At 29.1% G+C, this 24,005-nt stretch overlaps 5 protein-coding genes across 9 annotated transcripts; 3 read left to right on the forward strand and 2 right to left on the reverse strand.

Moving 5' to 3' along the window:
* Positions 1-833: 833 nt before the first annotated feature.
* On the forward strand, positions 834-9,713 carry LOC107997849 (uncharacterized). Its single transcript, XM_017056743.3, has 4 exons — positions 834-971; positions 1,696-4,115; positions 6,331-6,391; positions 7,598-9,713. Exons 2-4 carry the CDS (start codon positions 4,106-4,108, stop codon positions 7,884-7,886), a joined length of 360 nt encoding a protein of 119 aa, XP_016912232.1. The 5' UTR covers positions 834-971; positions 1,696-4,105; the 3' UTR covers positions 7,887-9,713.
* LOC107997848 (transmembrane protein 192) lies at positions 9,655-18,179 on the reverse strand. Of its 3 annotated transcripts, none has more exons than XM_017056742.3 (4): positions 17,330-18,179; positions 10,944-11,075; positions 10,475-10,871; positions 9,655-10,394 (listed from the first exon to the last, which is right to left on the reverse strand). In XM_017056742.3, the coding sequence occupies exons 2-4, from the start codon at positions 11,043-11,045 to the stop codon at positions 10,150-10,152; spliced, it is 744 nt and encodes a 247-aa protein (XP_016912231.1). In that variant the 5' UTR covers positions 11,046-11,075; positions 17,330-18,179; the 3' UTR covers positions 9,655-10,149. The 3 variants fall into 3 exon arrangements, with proteins under 3 accessions (XP_016912231.1, XP_016912229.1, XP_016912230.1); XM_017056740.3 differs by lacking the exon at positions 17,330-18,179 and adding an exon at positions 11,297-11,593; XM_017056741.3 differs by lacking the exon at positions 17,330-18,179 and adding an exon at positions 11,302-11,321.
* On the forward strand, positions 11,735-15,322 carry LOC107997846 (uncharacterized). The gene is made up of 9 exons (XM_017056735.2): positions 11,735-12,530; positions 12,623-12,767; positions 12,847-13,056; positions 13,142-13,315; positions 13,399-13,503; positions 13,645-13,861; positions 13,967-14,195; positions 14,264-14,513; positions 14,601-15,322. The coding sequence occupies exons 1-9, from the start codon at positions 12,304-12,306 to the stop codon at positions 15,000-15,002; spliced, it is 1,959 nt and encodes a 652-aa protein (XP_016912224.1). The 5' UTR covers positions 11,735-12,303; the 3' UTR covers positions 15,003-15,322.
* On the forward strand, positions 15,020-19,983 carry LOC107997847 (uncharacterized). Of its 3 annotated transcripts, none has more exons than XM_017056736.3 (2): positions 15,020-16,706; positions 19,431-19,983. In XM_017056736.3, the coding sequence occupies exons 1-2, from the start codon at positions 15,617-15,619 to the stop codon at positions 19,655-19,657; spliced, it is 1,317 nt and encodes a 438-aa protein (XP_016912225.1). In that variant the 5' UTR covers positions 15,020-15,616; the 3' UTR covers positions 19,658-19,983. The 3 variants fall into 3 exon arrangements, with proteins under 3 accessions (XP_016912225.1, XP_016912226.1, XP_016912228.1); XM_017056737.3 differs by lacking the exon at positions 19,431-19,983 and adding an exon at positions 18,213-18,476; XM_017056739.3 differs by lacking the exon at positions 19,431-19,983 and adding an exon at positions 17,252-18,201.
* On the reverse strand, positions 19,974-23,749 carry LOC107997845 (U3 small nucleolar RNA-associated protein 25 homolog). Its single transcript, XM_017056734.2, has one exon. It carries the CDS (start codon positions 22,380-22,382, stop codon positions 20,118-20,120), a length of 2,265 nt encoding a protein of 754 aa, XP_016912223.1. The 5' UTR covers positions 22,383-23,749; the 3' UTR covers positions 19,974-20,117.
* Positions 23,750-24,005: the final 256 nt, after the last annotated feature.

Here is a 24,005-nt window from a genome sequence, read left to right on the forward strand (position 1 = left end):
TCTTTTCTTCCTCCCCCGAGATATCGCCCCCCACGAGATAGATCAAGAAAGGGTTTCGGGAATAAGGGAAAAATAAACGGTTTCTTTTCTTTGCGAAGTTAGAGAGGAACCGAGTGAAATTTCCTGCTTTAAAACACACGTACATGGAGCTTCGTAGAGTGTTGCAAACGATACAATTGGGCAAATGAAAGTAGGTGACTGCGAACAATAAGCCACGATGAGCCAAGAATAAGATTCTCTATTCACCGTGACGCATTGCAGTGAATCACAATTGAGACACGTCACTCATCGTTGAATTTACGAACTGTGAACTGTGAACTCGCACACTGTTCCACGCTGTCGAATCTTTCTAATATCGTACGACTCGTCATTTCGACGAATTGAACGAAATTATTCTCCAGATCCGCACAAGTTTATCTAGATTTCCATTTATCGTTAGAGCGCATAAGATAATCGATCGTCTCGAAATATTTTCCCAAGTGTATCGAAACTTGCGGGAAAACCTCCTCCTATTCGTAAATCGAATCTCCGCTAAATAGAGAAGATGGAACGATCCGCGGATATTCGAACGCATGTAAACAAAAAAAAAAAAAAAGAAAAAATGAAAAGAAAAGGAAATAAACACGCGTGATTTATCTATCGATAAATTGGATGTTGGATGGGAAGGATTGGAATGGACGGAAAATGAAATAAAGAGAGGTGTCTATACGAATTATACACGTTCGATGTTGGAGAGAAAGGGAGGGAAGGAATCAGGGGTATATGCAATCGATAATATCCACGGACAAAAATACTCTTCGGCAACTTATAGACTTTCAGCGTACGTCGTGCCACGGACGACCGGACGTTCCAATCTGCCGGAAAAGATTTTCATACACTTATTCTCCGCTGGAAAATATTCACGTTCGATCTATATCGCGAAATATAGTATTTAATCCGTTCTTGGTTTCCAGCATTTATCGATAAACACGGTAAATATTTGCCCGCGTTAATTCCCTCAAATAAAGAGACGCGAATCTGCATTTGATTCGTGCAATGAAATATATCGCGTTCCATTTATATCGCGCGCGTATGTGTGTGTGTGTGTGTGTGTCGTGATCGTCGATTTTCGTGCTAAACGATTATTAATTGAAAAGGCTTATTCATCCGGGAAAATATTCGATTCCAGGTAAAACGAATTATTCGGGTTATTATATACTAGAATTAGAATGGATGAAATACGCGTGGAACACCGGATGAAGAAATTCGGATTTATTAACTCGAATCGGTATGCATGGAATCTCTCGACGCCCTCGCAATTTTTGCTAAAAGAAACAAACTGCTTTTTCTCTTTTCTTTTCTTTTTTTCTTTTCTTCTTCTTTTTTTTTTCTCTCTCCTCTCTCGACTGGAGAGGAACATTTAACCTCGATATCAAATGTCTAGTGCGTTGAGTCAGGTTCCGAATCCAAGGTCTCGTAACAAACGAACGTTTTTAGTCCCTTTTCACTTCGCTAATACACGTTTCTTTTATCAGTTTCTTTTTTGGAACTTCTGTAATTTTAAAGAGGAGGGGGAAGATTCTTTTTCGTGGATATTAAAACGAAAGAATTTTCGAAATTCTTTTTTGAGAAGTTGAGAAGGAAAGATCTCTTGTGTTTACATTATAGATTGTCGTGTACACGTTTGGTAGAAAGGTGAAACGATTCTTCTTTCAGAGGGGGAGAAAAAAAAGATACGAAGAAGTGTTCGAGATCGAATTTGGACGACCTCTTTCGACATACTTGACAGTCATTTCTCACTAATAATCAAAGATTACGATCTATGCAAAACTCGAGAGAGTGCTCGATAAGATATCGGCATTGACGCATGTACTTATCTTGGAGACAATTTTTATCTTCGGCAAAGGCATCGAGCTTAGAAATTCTTCTCGACTTTTCCCAGATTTGACGTATGTATATACGTAAACACGGATCACCTATATTCGACATTATCAGCCAGATCGCCTCCCATTAACCGCTCGCGATATTTGCACGAGAGATCTTGCAATTTAGATAACAATTTCGTTTTCCACTTTATAACCCAATTAACCCTTTTCAACGATTAATTCCCTCCCTCCACTTTCAACAAATTCCCCTTACGTCATCTTTGCGATATATTTATTTATTTGTTTACTTATTTATTTTTCTCTCTCTACCGTCATCATCTTAATATACTCGTCCCCGAAAATTTCCTCTCCCTCAACTCTCCTTGAAAAATTTCCGAACGAAATATTTTTCAAAACGATTCCCTTATCGAGCTTTCCTCCGAGGGAAATGTCGTAATCGACTCAACGAGCGAAAATAGGGAGTCGATCGGCGGTTACCAGCCGATCTCTCGAGAGCGGCGAGACAAAGAGGCGGAGAAGGAGGATGGAGGGAGAAGGGAGAAAAGAAGAAGGGAGAGGGGGGAGGAGTTAAGGACGCAGACACACGACGAGTGAACGCCGTGTTTCGTGACGATGGTTAACCACCACGCTCTCTGCGCGGCATGGCATACCGCGACAAAATTAGCGACCAACCGAAATAATTTACCACCGAACCCCCCGAACAGGGTCTTCGTTTCGCGAATGACCCTGAAAACCGACATGGATCGGCCGCGTTCCTTCGTCCGCGTCCACATCCGCGCCCATTATCATCCGGACGCCCATTTCTCAGCCGCGTATTTTTTTTACTACGCGAATAAAGAAATTTTCCGGAACGCTAGTTTGTATTCAGAGTGATTAAAAAGAAATTTTTTTAAAACGACGAGACGTTCGAATTTCCACGTTTCTTTCGAAACATTTTGAAAGTGGTTCCTTGATTGCCTGATAGGATTTGCATCCTCGTACGTTATAACGCGAGAGTAATGGATGATACGACGTTGCATCGTCGGTAAGCTATTAGACGAGGTCGCCTAATGTTATCGCTAAAAGACGATCTGCAACGTAAAAATATATGTAAATGCCGGGATCATCGGAAATGAATTTCAATTTTCACATTGACGCGCGTATTAATAACGATAATGGATCGAATACAATGCCTACCTCCTCCGGAAAAACTATCTACGTACGTGGGATTTCATTGAAAATCTAACGATACGATTCCTCTCCTTAGTTTTTCTACGGACAAGGTAAAAATTAATTACAAGATATGCAATCCGTATAATCGAAATTCAAAGAGAAGTACGGACGTCATTATACGAATGATTCATCGGTTAGTTAAATAAGCAGTCAATATCCGTTTCTGCGAAACATCGATCTGTGTAAATCGTCACCTTTCACTCGAAGGCAACTTTTTCTTTTTTTGTCACTTCCCAAGAATTTTTCCTTCCCATCGTTTTCCGACTTTTGCCTCTCGTTGCCCACCTCCGCAACTGGAATGGAATCGCGAACAATTACGGCCAATTGTTAATTGGCCCCGCGCGAATGATCCTTTATGAAATCATTTAACAACAATAAAGATCAATCGTTTAAAAATAGATGGTGCGGAGTTAAAAACAAGACGTGGACTGAAATAGAAATTGCGGCCAATTTTACGAGGATTACTCATCATCATCATCGATAAGGATTATCGTCGATTTAAAAAAAAAAAAAATTGGATATTTTTAGTGACGAAAATCGATATCGTTCGTGGTTGATATACACGTATTTTCGTTTTCTAGTTAATGGTATCAATGGGATATCGTTCGAGTAATCGGATGTAGTAAGATGCACACGAGGCGAGGAGGGTTTATCGAATGTATGAAAGAATAAGAAAGCGGGGGGGAGGGTGATGGTATGAAATAAAATTTGTCGGTTGCATCCACCCTTCTCTCTCCGTTGAAGCGGTAACCTGCAGTTGAGCGCGGCAATAGAGGCCGGAGCAGAGTCAGTCTGCGCGAGTCTTTCGAGTAGTGAACGTCGCGTTCTCTGTCCGCTCGTCGGTTTCGTTCACTGTTCAATTGAAACCATCTTTTTTTCCACTCGTCTTTCGCTCTTCCACGCATCGTTCGCTCCCAAAGCAAGAGAATTTGTCGAACAGCCGATTTTATTTAATCAAAATAAAAAATAAAAAATAAAAAGGAAAAGTCGAGAAGAGAAATAAATTCATCGGAAACATTCCAGCACAGATGGTCAGAGGTGAGTAAAATAAAAATTTCCTTGAATTTTTTATCCTTGTCGAAATATTTCTTGTCGTTTGTTCGGAAAAAAAAAAAAAATAAAAATATTATTGTTTGAAAACACGAGACTCGTACAAAGGTATATAAATATTTAAAATAAAGATTTCGGTGTGCAATTAGAGCTTACCGACGGGCAACGTTTTGTTATGAAAATATTCAAGTTTGAAATCGACGCCAGGAATCTAGCGTGGAAACGTTACAACTGGTTCTAAACGGCATTGACGTTTATCCGGTGCAATAATACAAGAGGATACCTATATTTACCTTTCCTCTCTCTGTCGCCTCTGACTTCTCTCTACGCTCTTCTTTGTTCCTTCTTTCTTCTTTCGTTCGGCTCGCAGAAGTGGTCACGGCTCGTGGATATTTTGTGTACAGGTCGTATTGTCTAAGGTCGCGAAGCATTCAAAACACGATTCTCTTCCTCGTGTCGAAGGTCGTCGGTCCACAATTATCTACCGAATAAAGAAAATTCCTTCTACATTACGGATCGCAAGTATAACATGTGATCATCTCGGATCAGATCTTTTCATACGTACATTTAATTTCGATTAAAGGAGACATTCTTCTTTGTTATCGCGATTAATATCCTCGTATTACATATTAATAACGTAACATCGTAACGCGTTGGTTAAAATAGCGCACGTTGAATATAATCGATTTCGTTGAAATCTCGATGTTTGATATTTAGTCCACGTGCTTAATTAATCATTTTATCAACGAAACGGATGTAAGCTCTGCTCTATGGGGCCAAGGTTCTGGTCTCGGTCGGAATCGAGTTTGTCGATTCTATTTTAGAAAGATCGGGATACCACCTTCTCCATACACGCTTCATATATCTCTCCGACGGTTTCGCATTTAGCAATCGATAATCGCGATCCATCAATCGAGAATGAGGTATCGGAAATAACGCGCATATTTTTTCGATATATATAACGTGTTCTTCGACCTTGTCGAACTTTTAACCGATGCTATTAGGAGCAAGGGTGGAATATTGAGGAAAGTATTAATTAAAATTCGCGTGGTTCGTGACGTAGGATATGACGTGTGCAACGTGCACGTGTAAATGGACTCGATTTGGTCCGCTTCCATCGGATAAATTTGCATACGTCGTTCGTGTAAAACGGTCGGCCTGTTCTCACGAATAATATTTTTACCGAACCGATCGATTCTTTTTTTCTTTCCTTTTTTCCTTTTTGCTTGAAACTTTTTTTCAAACGAAAAAAATATTTTATTCAAAAGATTTCTTTCGTTTGCTCGTTTCGTGTTCGATGAGCCGATACAATATGGTGTGGGGGCATGTCAATCGATCCTTCGTTAAATAAAACGAAACGATGCAATTTACGTAAGAAAATCGCTGAAAACTCGCGATCGTGTAATATATTAAACCTTATGAATGACAAACGAAGATAATATCGCGTCAACGTTAACGTCACGATGATATCATTTTCCAATTGCTTTCTTTTTCTTGAAGAAAAAAACTGATTTGTGTTTTAATATACGAAACCTTTTACCGTGTGTCCGTTATAGGAAAGAAACGTTACGAAACGTTTAATTGAACAACCGTTAAAGTAGAAAAATTACTTTCCACCACCAATTCGCGAAGAAAGTGCAGAAGATAAGATATTTTATTAGGTTATATATCGAGCATGAATATCGGTTGTCTCCGATATGCGCGCTCGTTGTCTTGAAATAAACGAGGGCTTCATTTACGCATCATGTCCTTGCCGGAGACGCGTGTCAACGATATATAAGACGAAACTCGATTATGCGTTTCCTGGGAGGACAATCGAGTCAGTGTAATAATCTTGACTCGATTCCCAAAAATGTTCGCAAATCGTTTCAATTCGTTTTAACTGGTTGGTTGCCTCGAGGCGGAGAATTTTATCACTTGGCAGGGAGAACAAAGCCGTGGTTTCATCACATCGAAATTAAATAGCATGTAATAATATTCTACGTCATAGAGATTCGCCGTCGCAATCATCACGATAGAGATTTGATTGACGATAAATTAAACGCTTTACTATTCGATGACAAAAACGTATTTAAACGTTTAACGATTGTGTTATAAATGTTTATAGTGTTATAAACACGTCTTATCCATGCTTGAACTTGAGTTAATAGATAAAAAAGATTTTTTTTTTTATTAGAATTGTTGAATTCACTCTTTGTTTCAGGATCGTTGCCTGATATCGCAGTGACGATGGCATCGGGAAGAGAAATTTACGGTGCATTCAGGTAAACAATCGTAAATTTTTTTTTTGAAAGAAACGCGACGCAAAAACTGATATGACTTTAAGAATTAAGAATTAAGACGACTTAATTTAGATTTTATCAAATAATTTTAATGCTGGATAAAAAAAAATGATACCAAAGATACTTGTAGATAATAATTGTTCATGTAATACAAATATAAAAACGGCAAAGTCGATATTAATCCCCGATCAGAACGTACCTAGGAATAGATTTGGTTATCCTGACCGAATCGTGCACACATTTTCAAACGCGCAATCGAAAGTCTGTTATTTCTAGAATTTTCGTGGGTGTATTTCCAATATCTATCTATAATCGGTTTAATAGAAAAGTCAGCCCGAAAAATAATCGATGTCATCGAATAGTATGATGATCATACTTAATTTCAATTTTGTAAATTAATATTAAAAATTGTATCGAGAAAACGATTGTATTTTTATCAAAGCTATAAGCAATCATAATCCAATCATCCATTATAGACCATGACGCAAATTAGAAGAATTTCTAATTTTTTCCTCTCACAATAAAACATTCTTCCATCGTAATTAAATTAAGATATTTATTTCCGTAGAATAAAAAATTCTACTTATTGTGTCCGTATTCGTAGTTATTCAAATAATTATATTATTATTATACACGGTGTTTTACGTAAAATCAATTCGTTATAGCCTAGACTAGGTACTTCAGTACCAATGACGTAACATTGACGCAAGCGACAATTGTTGCCACTAGAATGCTGCAGGGCAGAACGTCGATAGTTTAGACCAACTACAAAAATCACGTCCCTCTTAGCAACGAGATTTGCTAGCTTCTCGAAACCCAAATTCGAAACGTAGATCTGACTGCCGTTACTCTGACATACCACTAATAAACCATTAGTAAACAAACAGCGTACAGCGATATTTAATATTTAAATTCAATTTTAAATTCATTGTATAGTTTTCTTCGATCGAAATTAATATCAATAAATTGGTTCAACCAGATCTCGAAAAAAATTCGATATTCATTGAAAAAAATAAGATAAAATGTAATTGTTGGATTGTTAAGCATAAAAAATATAGATAAATAAAATTCAATTTATCCTCATCCATTTTTCGATATCAACAAAAATCCGAGTTGGATTCACAACAACATAACAATAACAAAAAAGTGCATCCAAATTTTAACATTTTTTTTTTTCTTAATTTACAGCTTGATCGTTGACGATGTCGATTCCCATTCGATATCAAGCGAGAACTCGGATTTGGATGGTTTATCGAATGAAACCAGTTCCCAGAACTCGTCCTCTCAAACGCCATTGGACAGTCCAGGCGGACCTAGGGAAAAAATCAAGCAGATGCAAGTGGAAGCCGAAACTAGAAGAGGGGAATTTGCGAGATTACTCGAGGAACACGCTCAGGTAGTAAGAAAATTAAAAATGATGGAGGCTGAGGAGCAACTCTCGGCAACTGGAAACGTTGTTGGAGCCACGCACGCGTGATTCCATTGTTAACAATCATCGTAAAACAGTTGTGAGGATTGGGACCACCGCGCCTACGCGATACACGCGCCGATTCTTTAAGTGCGAATTGGAAATTTAACGGAAAGTGTTGTGTGGATTTAATGAATAGTTTTGTGCGTTTATTAATAAATAACGATGATCCAAAATAGAACAATGAGAAATGTAAGAGGAAACTATTTTTTAAACAAACGTATATTTCTATAGTCTGAAAATTATTATCTGTATAATTTCTATAAGATGAAATTTGTTGAGATTACTTTTTAAACAACGATACATTACCAAAATGGGATAGGAAAAAATGTGCAAATTGAAAATAAAATCCTTGATCACTGCTTATTCGTAGGAAATATGATAGAAATCTTACCACTATGACGAAAATCGCGTCACAATTGATAAATCTTTAAACGTGAAACGAACTTTTTGCCCCTCTCTATAATTTTATATAAAACGCTATAGCGTTTGCATGTTCGTTTTTATTTCTTAAAACGAATCTAATTCTAAGTGATGTAGATATATAAAAATAGAAATGATCAAGCGAAATTTGACAAAATTTGTTGCTCATTGCTCTAGAATTTGGCAAAAAAAATGTTCAAAATTGATTAATACGGGAATATATTCTCGATTTGCGTTTATCATGAAGTCTGAAAAACTTCTTCTTTAAGACAATAATAAAAAAAACATACATTCGGTATACATTCTTTATAATCTTGAAATAATCAGGATTAATGTATCCGATATATATACGCAGCAAAAATGGCTGGCCTAAATATGTAGTACAAACTTTCAAAAAAACAAAGAACAAAGTATAATACTAATTAAAATAACGAGGAGTTTCAGTTTTAGTACTGTTTTCAATAAATCATCATTTTGTAGAACATTTTCATTTTCAAAAGAAAATGTCGAAATTGTAACTATGTAGTAAATAAGTAGTAAATAAGTACAAGCTTCTACATTTTATAGCATTGTATATTTAAGTGTTCCATATGTATAAGTGAGTAATTTTATATACCATGGAAGCATATATAGATTCATATGATAGCATAGGAGTCTAAGCCTGCCGTAATACACGTCAACTTTTTGTAAATAGAATTCTCTTTTAATATAATGCATCGTTTAAGATGTTTATCCACAAGAAGCCTTATAATATACGTAGTTACACACTAAAAAAAAGAAATCATTATTGAGAACCTTATTTTACGATTGTTATAACATATATTATGTAAGGTTCGCATTAAATACGGACCAAATAATCACGAGTATAATCTTTTTTGTCTCTATGTGCACATTGCGTCAGGTTTTTATTGATATAAATTAGATATTATTAGGCATTTATAGAAATATGCATATATACATATGTATTATAAAAAAAATATATATATATAGAAACATTTAGTTTATTGTTAAGAAATTTTTCAACATAATACGTCAAACATATAATGTAAAAGAATTTATCTCTTTTTTTTTTTAATGATATTTAAAACATATATTATATTATATTTAAATTAAAAAGATTAGTTTTAGTGTTAAAAGTATATTCATTTAATTCAATGATAAAGAAGCTTATTTTGAAGAATACATTATTGTTTTGTTATCATGTTTGTCAACATAGTAATGTAATAAAAAATGAATACTATGTATTGAAGATATTGCTAGTCTAAGTACAATAACTTCATATAATACAAACAAATATGTATTATAAATTATGTAAAGTGTATTTAGATGTAACTAAAATTATAAGTGCTGTATATTGAAAAAAATATATATATACTTTATTCAATTAAATATATACATTTCTTATCACAGAAATTATTTTTGATTTTTTATAATCACGTATATTTTTTATAACATGATATCTTTTTAACTTAATAATGCCACTTAAATATACGATTATTTTAAATTAATATAATTAAGTAATAAAAATAATGTCAAATATTTAACATTTGTCCAATAATTAATGTATGAATTCAAACATCGTGGTAATGCGAATATCAGAAAAAAACGAACGTTCGTATGATTCCGATCTTAATTGTGCAAGCCTTACACTCGAAATAATACAATATTATTAAAAGTTAGTGGATTCAGAAATAAAAGGGGGGGGGGGGAATAATGGAAAACATTAATATAACAGCAAAAATGAACGAAATTATAAAATGAAAATATTCGTCTCATATTCTTAATATTATAATTACATATATATGATAAAACATCACATACATATAAGGCTTGTACTCTTGTCAGAATCTCATGCTTCAGGTAATCTACGTTGCGTTGCCAACAGCATCATTCTATGACTTAACTTAACATTATGATCTCGTAAATATCTTATTAAATCCGCTTGTTTTTCAAGCAATTCTTCTAAATTAGATTCTCTATGATGATAACCTACTTCATTACTACCTGCATATGTATCTTGAGTAAAAGAAGATAACCATTCTTCTCTCGCAACATCAGCTGGTGGACGTAATCGATTAAATCTTAAAACTTGTTCTATAAAATAAAAAATTTTTTATACTTCTGAGGCTTTATATACTATAAATATTTTCAATATATTTTTTTTTTATACTTACTAATATAATTTATATAAACTGGTACGATAATTATAAGTTCCAATGTAGTCAAGAGCACTATATAATTTAAAGGTGTGAACCATTCTGATGCACGACAATATTGTTCATAATTAACTTTATGTGTGTGATGCAAAAACACAGCTAATAATAAATAACATGTTATCCATAACGATGCTATGAAAAGAGGTGTTCTTATTTGTTGGTATGTTGATTGATAAAAATCAAGATATCCATAAATACGAAGCTTATGATGTTTTCTTTTTACTAAATGATCTGTTAACATTATTAACAACCAATATGCACAATGAAGATATAAGTATATAAAATATGTATCACATTTATTATTTTCTTCAGGCCATACAGCTATAAATATAATTCCTGTAATTTCTAAAGACACCTATAATTTCAAACATAATATTTATTATTATTATTATTATTTGTTTGTTTTATTAAAGAAATTAATACTTACACCAAATATAAGAGGGATAAATGTAATTAGGACAGTATCTAATTTATGAAAATGTTCTTCTTGAGAAGTTAATACAGGTTGAAGATATTCTTCGTCATCCATGTTATGAGATGAGTCAAAATATACAGCTCCCTACAATATAATTTTGTATTCATACATTTTTGCAACCATATAATATGCTATACAATAAAAATTCATAACATAGTTATAATATTATAATAATATAAATATATATTTTAAACTATGAATAGTAAGCTTATAAAAAAAGGTTATGTTTATGTTACATTGAGACTAATCAAAATAGAATACGATGAAATAATAATTTCATTGGAAATATTATTTGTTATACTCACACTACCTGATGTATTTAAATTTCTAATAAGACTGACCATTCCACCATAAAAAGATAAAATAAAACAAGAAAATTATACTTTTCACTATTAAAATTAAATTAACATTTTTTTTTGTGTTAATATATAGCATATACTAATAATAAATAGCAAGAATAAATATAATTAGAATTTTATCAGAATTTTATCAGAATTTAATCTATATAATAACACACGATACAAAACATTTAGAATCCAATATCGTTTAATTTTTATAACGGAACATAGCTGCAATACAACGTAAGCGTAAGATCAAAATGTCTACTAAAGATAGAAATTATATGAACATCGTTCATAAAATCTGATTTAAATTTCATATAAATTAATTGAAAAAAATTATAATTTACATTACGCAATATACTATTAACCTTCTTTTTAAATTATATTTATTAATATGCATTTAATTAATAAAAATTTACTTTATTTTTATATACAAGAATAAAAATAATTGTACATATGTATACAGTATTTGATAAAAAAAAATTTTAATAAAAGTTCGTAAAAATAAGACATGATAGAAAACGTAATAGTCGCTAATAATTCAGAAATACCAAATTTCTGTATGGATGCTGACATTAATCAGAGGATGCTGAACAAATATACACAGGAAGCGTCGAACTTTATTTTAAAAACACAAAATAAATCTTTAAATATAGTATCATTTCAATAAATGTAGTATTATTTCATATATAATCACATCTTCGAATATAGAATGTTGATTTTAAAAATGTTCATTTTAAAAAGATCTTTATAATTCAAATAAAAGTTTAAATATATAATTTTATTGATGATTAATAGAAATAAATCTTAGATCGATGTTCGCAATGTAGAAAAAAAAAAAAGAAAAAAGAAAAAAATAAAACACAATATACGATGGAGAACACAACCTAAATGAACGATTATATTAATTTTGATCATAGTTAAAATTTGTCAAAATTTATTGTGAATTTATTTCTATAAAATTAACAAGTATGTTTGGACGACAAATTTTCTTAAAGCCTGTAGACAATCAACATGATGAAAGACGTAATGATTATATTCGACAATTATCCCCAAGTCAAGGACATGGAATACCATTTACTGAACTAATAAGCGTACCATATTTAAGAAATGATGGACTAATGCTCGATTTAAATTTCATTTTTATCGACGATGATCATGTTCAATCAAATAATTTAAATAATTTATATTTGCAAACGTTAGTTATATATATATGTAAAAATTTTTCGACTAAATTAAATGAATTATTTATTCGAAGAAATATATAATAAGTTATTAATTATATTTTAGTAATCGTGGAAATATATCTAATCGATATTTATTGGAATATATAAGACAAATGAAAGAAAGATATCTATTTATGGAAAGAGAATTAACAAGAGCAAGAATGTTAATCCCAATAATATCGCGTAATACCAATGCCGTACATCAATCGGTATTTTAATCATGAATATTTTATTAATTGTATAATAATAAAATTTTTTCTTCGTTTATTTAACTTTATTTTTCCAAAGGCACAAACAGACATAAATTGGAACGAATGTTCTCTCACGAAATACGGACATTTTCTTGGAACTTCCTCAAAAAATCAATACAAAAAAAATCCAGAGCAAATTAATGTTTCATCAAGAAGAAAACATTATACCATGAAAAGAAATAAAGAAAATTCAATCAGAAAGACTTTGACTGAGTCAGATTGGATGAAACATAGGATTTCCTCACAAGTATTCGCCCAGAAAAGAATAATAGAATGTTGAATATTTCTTGAAATTGTTTAATTTTCTAATATATCTCTATTTTTTTTTTTAGAATTTACAGAATGATATTTATCCTATAAAAGAGCCTGATAGCAATACATTTCAACCAAGATCATTAACCAGCAATTCAACCACTGTTTGTTCAATGCATAATATAGCTGTGATTCTTCCACAAGATTCAATTCAATTAAATGATATATCAAAACACAAACAAGCTGAATCTAAAGTAATTAAAATATCAAAATTAATATCACGATAAGAAAATGTTTGATAAGATATATATATATATTTTTTAAAATATATTTATAGATAAACGTTGATATCCATAAAACTGCAGATAAATTAGATTCTGATGAATCTAAAATTATTTTCGGAAATTCGAAAAAATATTTCAATCCATTTGAAACTCGGAAGGTAGGTTAAGATCATATGATCAAATTTTTTATCAGTTTTTAATTATTATTAATAAAAACATATTAATAAGACAATTTAATAATTTAATTTATTTTATTTTATAAATGATTCGAAATTATTATAATTATTAACGGCGAAAAGACGTCGATGGAAATATGCCAAAGCTTTGACAAGAAACACGAACCGGAAACGTCGAACTATACTGACTTCGATGTTAAACACGAAGATTGTACACAGACTAAACCCGCTGTAAATACACCAGAATTTCGACCAATAATGGGCTCAAAATTTAATAATGATATTTCCGATCAATCCACATCTCATTGTCAACAACAGAATATCAATTCTGAAGAAAAGTGTATGTTTAAAAGAATTGAATTTTTCATAATTACGAATGTATAATATCGAAGAAATAACGTTGGTATTTTTTTTTTTTTTTTTGGTATTCGTGAAATATTTCTAGGTAATCGTAATTATTGGAACAACTACACGAAAAAGTTACCTTATGGAAGAACACGTGCAAATGATTCATCGAGACAATATACGCGAATTGTTCAAAAACAAAAGAAAGAAATGCATAAGAGAATTCCAACTCCACGTAGCAATGTTCATACCGCTTATACTCCTATGACACAACCTTCGACCTGGAATTCCATGTTAGATCCGAATGGTTTTACCATTCAATTATTAAGGTATAAAATAAATAAGAAAATAAGAAAGAGAAATTTTGATCATCTTCATGTTTTTTTTCACTTGACAGACTCGCAGTGTTACTTTACGCTCCAGCATTGATGCCGGCGTTAAATTCATTGATCGCACGACAAAGCATTCAAACAACAATTCCCCATTTTGAAGGTTCAAATGATTTGTTGACGCAAATTTTCACAATTTTGAACAATCAACAATGCGTCCCAAATTTATCATACGCACCAAATCCTAGAATGGACGAAAATTCTCGACAATTTCGAGAATCAAGTACTCATAATTCATCGGCGCAATCAAATTCCGAGGTAAAATAAAAATTCTATATTTTATATATATAAAAAAAAATTATTTATAAATAATATATAAAATAATTATAAAAATTTTCTTGTTAGAACCTTACGAAACAATTTCAAAATGATACTCATAGAATAAAAACTTTCGATAATAACCAATTCGAAAAAAATTCAATCGCTGTTAACACCTCTTTAGAGATATGTAGTTGTAACAATGTAAAACAATCGTCTTCGCAGTCGTATAATAAAAATATTTTACACGATCAAGAAGATGAAAAATTGGTTTATACATGGACCAGCAAAAAATCATCAAAATCATCGGAAACAGTAGTGTTAGAGAAACCAGTATTGAAAAATGAACAAAATAAGGAGAAAGTATCGGAAAAGCAACAAGAAAATTCTGAATTTTTCGAAAATTGGTTAATTCAAAAAGATCCTAATGTTTGGGACGATCCAAAAACCAAATCTTCGAATATTTGGCAACAATACGTTAATCAATAATATTTAATTCTATGATAATTCTGGATAAACACTTCGATCTAATAAATTACCATTGGAAAATATAATCACCGCTAATACGTAGTACGGCTTAAGGACGCTTGCGCGTGGTTCAAACACGTGGCAAAGGAAGGAACTTTTCTACGAACGTTTGTTCAGAATTGCAGTCTTACGAGCTTTCGCTGCCGAAGCGCATCCTATAACAATATATTCTCTTTCATATTCTATTTTGTAAAATAAAATTTTATTATTTTTGTTTGTGTATAATAAAACAAAAATTTATTGGATATTAATTAAAAAATAAAAATTAATTGCAAAATCTACATTTACGTGTAATTGAAATTAAATTAATGGAAAATACAAAATATCAACGAAAGATCGGTTTCATTGCACGAGTGAATTTATTCGGTGGAATTTTTATTTTAAACTATTGTGAAATGTAAAATTCGTATTTCTTCAAGATGACGATGATAATAAGGATAAAAAAAATAAGATCTTAATAAGGATAAAAATAGAAACAAGAATGATTAGAAAAGAAATTGGTAAACAATTACAAGCAATTCGATCAGAAATTTAATTTTCTAAAAGTTGGTTATAAAAAAAAAAAAAAAGTAACAATGAGTAAAGAGGAAAGTAGTGATGGTGGTCCTCAAGAATCTGGTGGAGGAAATAAATCTCCAGGAAAGAACGAAAATGCGGATATTTTTGAAAATCGAGGTAGCAAGAAAATAATACGTTTATTCACCGTAATGGCTTACATGTTCTCTGTAAGTTTCGTAGCCATTGCCTTAAGTGCATATTATTTAATTCTTTGGAAACCTCCAGATCCAAGGCTTCTACGGAGACCGATTCAATTTTTATCTGAACCCGAAATCCAATTCTTATTAGGCGATCAAATGATTTTAGAAAACGAATCTGCGAAAGAATCTAACAACAAACATTCGCTTTCCGGTCGTACCGGCAAAAAAAATCTTTTCCATAATTATGATCACATGAAAACACCCAATGAAAGATTGAATGAATCTTTGATCCTATTGAGAAACTCTTTAATTGAATCTTTACAAAATAGAATCAATGATTCGAATTCTTTTGCTCGAGATTCCCCTCGAGAAAACTGGACGAGTTCTAATTTCTTTAATTACAATTCGTTTGAAAAAGAAAATACGTCAAACTTGACGAGAAAATCAAGCGAAAAAGATGCAAGACATTCCTCTAAAATTATGAATCGTATATTTAGTAATAATGGTACATCCCAGACATTGGAATCTCCGACTATTCCTGGAGATGAAGCGAAACGCGATCATTTTACAACTGTTAGAAATTACTCCTTGTATCTTGAATCATCTCGAGATACTTTTCCATTGAACGATTTGACGAAAAAAACTGCTGAAAATCAAAAACAATACAAAAAAAATGTTCCATCTAATTTTAAAACAAGAATGGAAACATTTGATAAAAAAAAAGAAAAAGACAAAATGACTCGATATTTAAGAGATAATTCATTCGATGAAGGATTTGTAACGATAATGGATAAAAAAAATCGTGATATTCAAGAAAATAAAGAAAATCTTGAACATAATGTGAAACCTGCGATCAATTTGAATAGAGTAATCAGTACAGATTCTTCCAATAATTTCGAATTTGCAAATCGTCTACAACATGAGCGATCACTAATGAAATTAGCAGATTTCGCGTTAAAATTCAAAGGTAAATCAATTTTTTATGTTTAATTTTTTAATTTTTATTTAATTTTAAATATATAATATTGATAATAATTGTGTAATTTATTACATTTAAGTGAAAAATATCATTAATTTTACAAGCAATTCTTCGCTAACATACACTTGACATCTATACGCCTACTTCGATAAAGAAAAATATAATATTTCATTTTAAAAAATCAATTAAAACCTTAGAAAAAATATAATCGATGGATTGACCTATAATGATTATCCGTATTGCCCGCGTAATGACCAGAATAGGATCAGTCGATCTATTATGGCTTCTTTAATGCTATATCTTTTTAAAGATTATATTTTTGTTGAAATCATATATATCATATAAACTTTTTTCAATTTACATAATTTTATCTAAAAAATAATATACATATAAATTTAAAAAATACTGTATTTTTTTTTCTATATGCTTTTATTATTATTATTATTATTATTATTATTATTATTATTATTTTTCTTAAGATATGTGAAACTTCTATTGAATAATGATCATTAATCGAAAGTATGTTTATCAAGGAATGATCGAAGAATAATGCTATTAAAATAAAGGAGCGCCTCCTTTGTAAAACGAGAACGTTGTCAAAGTCGCCTTACCTTCGAAACGAAACGAAAATCTTGTTTAAGCTTTAACTAAAGTTTATAGGCTCTGATATTAGCAACACCTATTCTTGATATTTGTAACCTTCGAATTATATCCATGAAATATGAATATAACGTATACAGGGTGTTAATATATTTGTGGAACATCTTTGAAGATATCGATTCTAAAAACAAACACAAAAATTGATATACAAAAATGTAGACTATTAAATTGAATTAATTGAAGTTTGCATTAAACAGAGCAAGACGAAAATAGAGTGAGACCACTCTGTCTTCATTACTGTTGTAGCATTTTATTCCCATCTTGCTTCATCTAATGCAAACTCAAATTGCTTGTTTAATAAATAATTTAATAAATAAATCTCAATCGATATTTCTATGTATCAACTTTTATTTATTTTATCCTTTAGAATCAATCCACGAATATATTAACACCCTATATATGTATGCTTAAAAAAGTATTAACTCCGAAACAATATTTAAACTTACATAAAATACTTGTGCAACATTTTTAATCATTTCTTTATCATTTTTATGGAGGTATTTTCACTTGAAACTAAAATGATTTTTATCCAACTATATCTTATGAAATTTTTTTTTTTGATTTATTATATTATGTCTTTATTTATTCTTGTGTTTGATATAATTTAAATAGAAAAATTTTATCGATTTTACCAAACTTTGTTATTCTTTTCTAATTAAAACATTAATTAAAATATATATAATCTAATAAAATAAAATTCTAATCAAAACAATTAAAAATCAATATACGATATTATTAAATAGATATATTTATATAAGAAATATAGAATAAAAATTTTAATAAATGGCTATACTTTCGAAATAAAATAATATTACTCAGCGTATCGGTTTTAAGGACATTTTTCTCTCAACGAATCCCGTAAAGTTGAGCAACCCTTGAAGCTTGTAAAACGAAGCACAATGAGTCAAGGTTCTTAGACTTGCGCAGTGAAAGCTCGTTGATATCATTGGACGAACATATTTAATAGTTATACTAGTAAATGTTGATTTGTTAGTCAAAAACGAAAATAGTAATAAAACGGAAATGTCAACATAAGAAAATGGATATCGCATCCTTGAAATCTCATATTTTTTTTAATAAATTATCGTGAAGTTTAAATATTTTTTTGCACTATTTCCAACATCTATTATATTCGCTTGGGAACGCCCCATTGGTAAACAAAACTGATTTTTATTTTGGAAAATTCGTAAATCAATAAAAATAAAATCGTTATATATTTTTAACATATGGATTATGATAATAATTAATGCAAAATTATTGAAAATACTCGATCATACATACGTAACCTGTCGAATGTAAAAACATTCTTCATAAGAGTGTATAATATGAAATATAGTAAAATTTAATACATATTTTCATAAATTAAAAAAAAATCAAAGAAGTTATAAATTTAAAAGATTTGAAGAAAATAATATTTTTTTAATTTAAAATCTCTTTTGAAATCTTTTAAAATCTTTTTCTTCGAATCATCATGATTACAATTATTATTATTCTATGAATATTTAATACTCAATAAAAATTGAAATGTTATGATGTTAACTGAATTTATCAGAACTAAAATATAAATTTAATTTCAAATTAATAGTTCTGAAATTAATAGTTCTGAAAAATTAAATAAAATAAATTGAGAATGCAGTTACCGCGCAAAATGAGCGCCCAAAATGTAATGGCAAGTATTAGTCGTACATTAGGAAATCGAGAACATAAACCGACAGGTAATGAAATTCGATTTGCGGGAGATGAAAGGAAAGATAAACTTTACGAGCCAAAGCACAAACAAAAATTGGTACGAGTATTAACAGTAGTAGCCTATGTTATATTTGTTAGCATGGCAGCAATTTTATTATCGTTATATTATACTTTCTTGTGGGATCCTAAAGATGTTGTCAGAAAGAACATGAAATCAGAATGCTTCAATATAAAATCTTCCACTACTCCTTCTGTTATAAATGGTAAAAATAAATTTTAAAATCATTGAATTGTTGCTATTTTATTATCATTATTAAAAAGCTAATTTGAACATCATAAAATTAATACTTTTTTCTTTTTCAGAAACGCAGGTAGAAAAAATGACAAAATCAATGATAATAACGAATGAACAAATTTCTTCATCGGAAATTATGAGTACTCCTCAACAACAAAAGGATTTGTTAACTATTTTAACAGAAATTGCTGAAACGTCATCGATTACTCCGTTAACAATATCTGAAGATTTACAAACTAATTTAAGTACAGAAACCAAAGAAATATCTACAAAAATACATTCAGATATTAATTAATTTGCTAGAATAATATTAAAAACTATTAACAAAAAAAAAATAATCAAATTTTATTATCAGAATCTTTGATTTTATTATGATATATATTTAATAATTTTAACTAAAATAATTTAAATTAGTTTTTGAATCTATATATTTTTTAACTTTTGTAGAGATGAATTTTTAAACTAAATTATAATTATTTGTTGAAATAATTTTGTTACTGCAATTGAATAATTGGATGATAAAATTTTAAAAATGAACAATCATTTTATATTTTTCCTTTAATTTATTTTTAAATTATATATTAGTAAAAAATTAAATAAAATAGTAGAAATTAAATAAAATATTTTTTATTATTAATAATATAAACTGCAATACTAAATTTTTATATTTAATAATATCAAGAGTGATAATATACAATTGACATTAAAATAATTACATAAAGTTACATAAAATATTTACAATATATTTTTGTTCCCTATTCACCAGTCATAATCATATGAATAGATTTTTCTGAGGCAAGCATTTGATTAGCTCTTTGAGTACCCACAATTGCAGACAATTGCATAATATCATATTTACAATATAAAACAGTAACTGTCATATTACTTTCAGATCCTGAACGTGGATTTTGATTAGCTTCTTGCATTAAATTGCACATTTCTGTGTAAAATTGAGGAAAAATTGGTGGTGCATAAAATATAATATGTCTTATACCTTTCACTCTTATTCTACGAAAAAAGTGAAATCGTTCTGAATATAGAAGGAAATGTGCATCACTATGAAAGAACATGTCTCTTGCTCTTGCTACTTTTGCATCTTTGGAATATTCACAAATTTGTACAAAACTATATTCTTCTTTTTTGAAATAATTACGTAATTTTACAAAATCAAAATAAGATGGTATAAAAATCAGTGAATGATTCATAATTCTATCCTTATACTGAGGAAGTATTTTTGTTATAAAGAATTCCATTCTATATTCTAAGGCATGAGAATGATTTAAAGTTTCAAATTTGTGAAATACTTGTGGAATCTGCATAGCTATTTGACAAATAGATCCAGAAGAAATAGAATTTATTACTTTTATTTTTCCTGCATAATTGTAACATTTCTTATTAAATATTCCATAAATTTCAGGTACATGAATACTTGAAAATATTAATGTCTGTCTATAGTATTTAGTCCATCCATTTACACACCAACTTCTTACTCTAGAAAAATCTGTCCCATGAGAATCCTTAGGTTGTAAATGTAAATGATTTAATACATGTATCATGTGATCCCAATTTTGCATTAAAAATAATTCTGCTTGATCAAGAATTAATAATTCTATTGATGCCAAGAAATCATAATCTCTATCTGCTTCACCTTCTGCACCTATTAATATTCTTAAACCTAATAGAGATGAAATTATTATATCAGAAGAATAAAATTCTGAATATAATTTTAAAGTTTTTTTTGTAATAGCAATTCCTATTTTGAACGTATCATCTGTATTTCCTTGAAATGTCAATTCATAATCTTCAGGTTTTGGATTCCTTTTTGGCATTATTAATTTATCACCACTAAAATCTTCCATAAATCTCTTCTTATTCATTACAGAACCACCTTCGTCTTTTCCAATTAAAATAGATATTAATAATTCAACAATTTTTAAACATGAATGTCTAAAAGGAACTATTATTAAAACTTTTGGTCTTACTAAACCTTGATCTCTATATTCATCTGGAATTTCTGTTATATTTGTAGATTTTGATTTTATTTTTGCATTATGATGTAATACTTTTGTACGTGTTTTTAACACATGATTGATTATATGCAAACAATACACAAATCTTATTTGATCAGCATTAAAAAATGTTCTTTCAGGATAATATAAATCTTGATAATTATTTATTATTGAAAATAATTCCTTTTGCAAAGGAGTCATAGCAAATGAATTTACATTATCTTTTATATTTGAATAATTTGCTTTTATAATATTACCATGAATTTGAGATTTTATATATAATTTATTCCACTCTATATTATCAATTAATTCAGGGATAGTACCACATTTAGCAAATTGTTTATGTTCTAAAACAGAAATATTAGATTTTTTTGTGTCTTTTGAATCTTCAAAAGATTTTGATATTTCACATATGAGATTGCCTAAAACAGGCCAAGTTATCTTTTGCGTTTCCATAATTTGTGGAACATTAGAAACTGCTTCATAAAGTTTATCACTTAAATCATTATGAAGATGAATTGAAAATGGATCTTTTAAATAACCAGCATCTTCTTGAGCTGTTTCTGGATCTTCTTCATCAATCTCTTTTATTTTAATGTCTTCATTATCACTTGTTAAATCTACCTTCTCATCTATATTGTCGAATTGCAATGTTAAATTATTGGTTTCTTTATCATTCTTATCAATATCATCCTTATCACTACATACATCACTTTCTGAATTAGAATCAATAGCAGTCACTTGTAAATTAGTAGTATTTGAAAATGATAATAATAAATTTTGTAATGGATTTTCTTGTTCATCACCAGAACTATTACTTTCTATTTCTAATTGTTGTTGCTGTTTTTCTTCTTCTAACATTTGTCTACGTTTTTCAATTTCCCTATTTTTAATATCGCGATCTTTGACATATGTTGAATCTTTTAAGTTAAATTTATTTTTTTTTGGCTTTGGTCGATCATTATAACGATGAAATTTTCTTTTTCCACGAAATGATTTTTTACGTGCCATTCTTATTTTTTTTAAGTAATAAAATTCACTCACGTGTGTTTTTTAAATGCATGAATATTTTTGTTTAATATACGAATATATATATATATATATTACATAATTATATATAAATTATTATTTAAATTATATTTAAATTAAATTAATATATTTTAAATATATATACTTTAATTTATAACAAAATAATTTAGTCTCGCAAGTTTTGAGTATACTATACTATACTATACTAAAACAGAAGTTCACTATATTATACTAAAACACATTCTTGAAGTTTTTCACTTTCATTTAGAAACATTATGACCGCTAAATTCAAATAATACATGTACATTATTAGTATCAATTCAATGATTTTTTAAAATCATCATAACAGAAAGATATTATGATAAAAAATATTATAATAGATATTAAATTATACATATTTGATAATAGATAGATATATATTAGATATTAAATTAGATAATAGATATTACTAAATTCTAATAAATTATTAAATAAAGATATATAATTATTTCAAAATAATATATATATCTTCAAATAAATAAAAAGTAAATATGTTTTTCAATTCTATTTTCAAATATCATGCGGTTAATATATACACACACACACACACACACACACATTATTACATAACATTCGAAAATGGAATAATTAAAAATATTAATTAATTAAAACTAATTATTTATTTCTTATTTTGATTTAATAACTTAATTTTCATAAATATGTATTATATTTATATTAATGGCTTCACAATTAATTACTGAGATAATTAAATAAATGATAATTATCAGTTTTAAATAATATATTATCTATTAATGTATTCTTAAATATTTATAAATACATAATATAATGTCACATATTATTATATATATTGTAAGAAATTATTACTAGAAAAAACTAAGAGAAACTTTTAAAACGAATTCTCTATATCTAGATCACGTGACTAATGATTTTAATAGATAAATTATCGTTGATTATCGTGAATTTTTTAATTCTTATTTATCATATTTATAATTTCATGAATTAGTATTCTAAAAAGTTATTACGTGATAAATAAAAAAAAATAATTATTATATGCATTTTTAAATCTTACAATAATATATTTTAATAATTATATCAATACAAATATATATATATTCTTTTTATTACCTTTCCGATTCATGATTAATCCTTAAATAAATTTATTAAATAAAATAAGATTGAATTTACTATTGCAATTGAATATGTATTTTTGATAAGATAAAATGATGAAGAAATGCAGGAAGAAGAAAAAAGTGAGCAAAATTAATTAACCCTTTGCTTAGTTGTTTACAAAATATCCGGTTCCTGACAAGCTGTCGGAGCAAATGAATTCAGGCGAGTAGGCGATGCTGCGCGCGCAATAATAACACGGCGCCGACAGTGCCGTGCATTCTTTAATTTTACTTAATTTCTATACTATTATATTATTAAATTATAAAAAATAAAAATTATAATGTATATTCAAATTAATTACATATTTTTAGAATATATATATATATATATATTTAATTGTACTAATTATATTAAATATTATGTTATGTATCATTTATAAATCTTTATACAAATCTTCGTTATTTTTGTATTATTAAAAATGTATTGAAAACATTA

Source organism: Apis cerana, linkage group LG5 (genome assembly GCF_029169275.1).
Source record: "Apis cerana isolate GH-2021 linkage group LG5, AcerK_1.0, whole genome shotgun sequence".
Classification (NCBI taxonomy): domain Eukaryota; kingdom Metazoa; phylum Arthropoda; class Insecta; order Hymenoptera; family Apidae; genus Apis; species Apis cerana.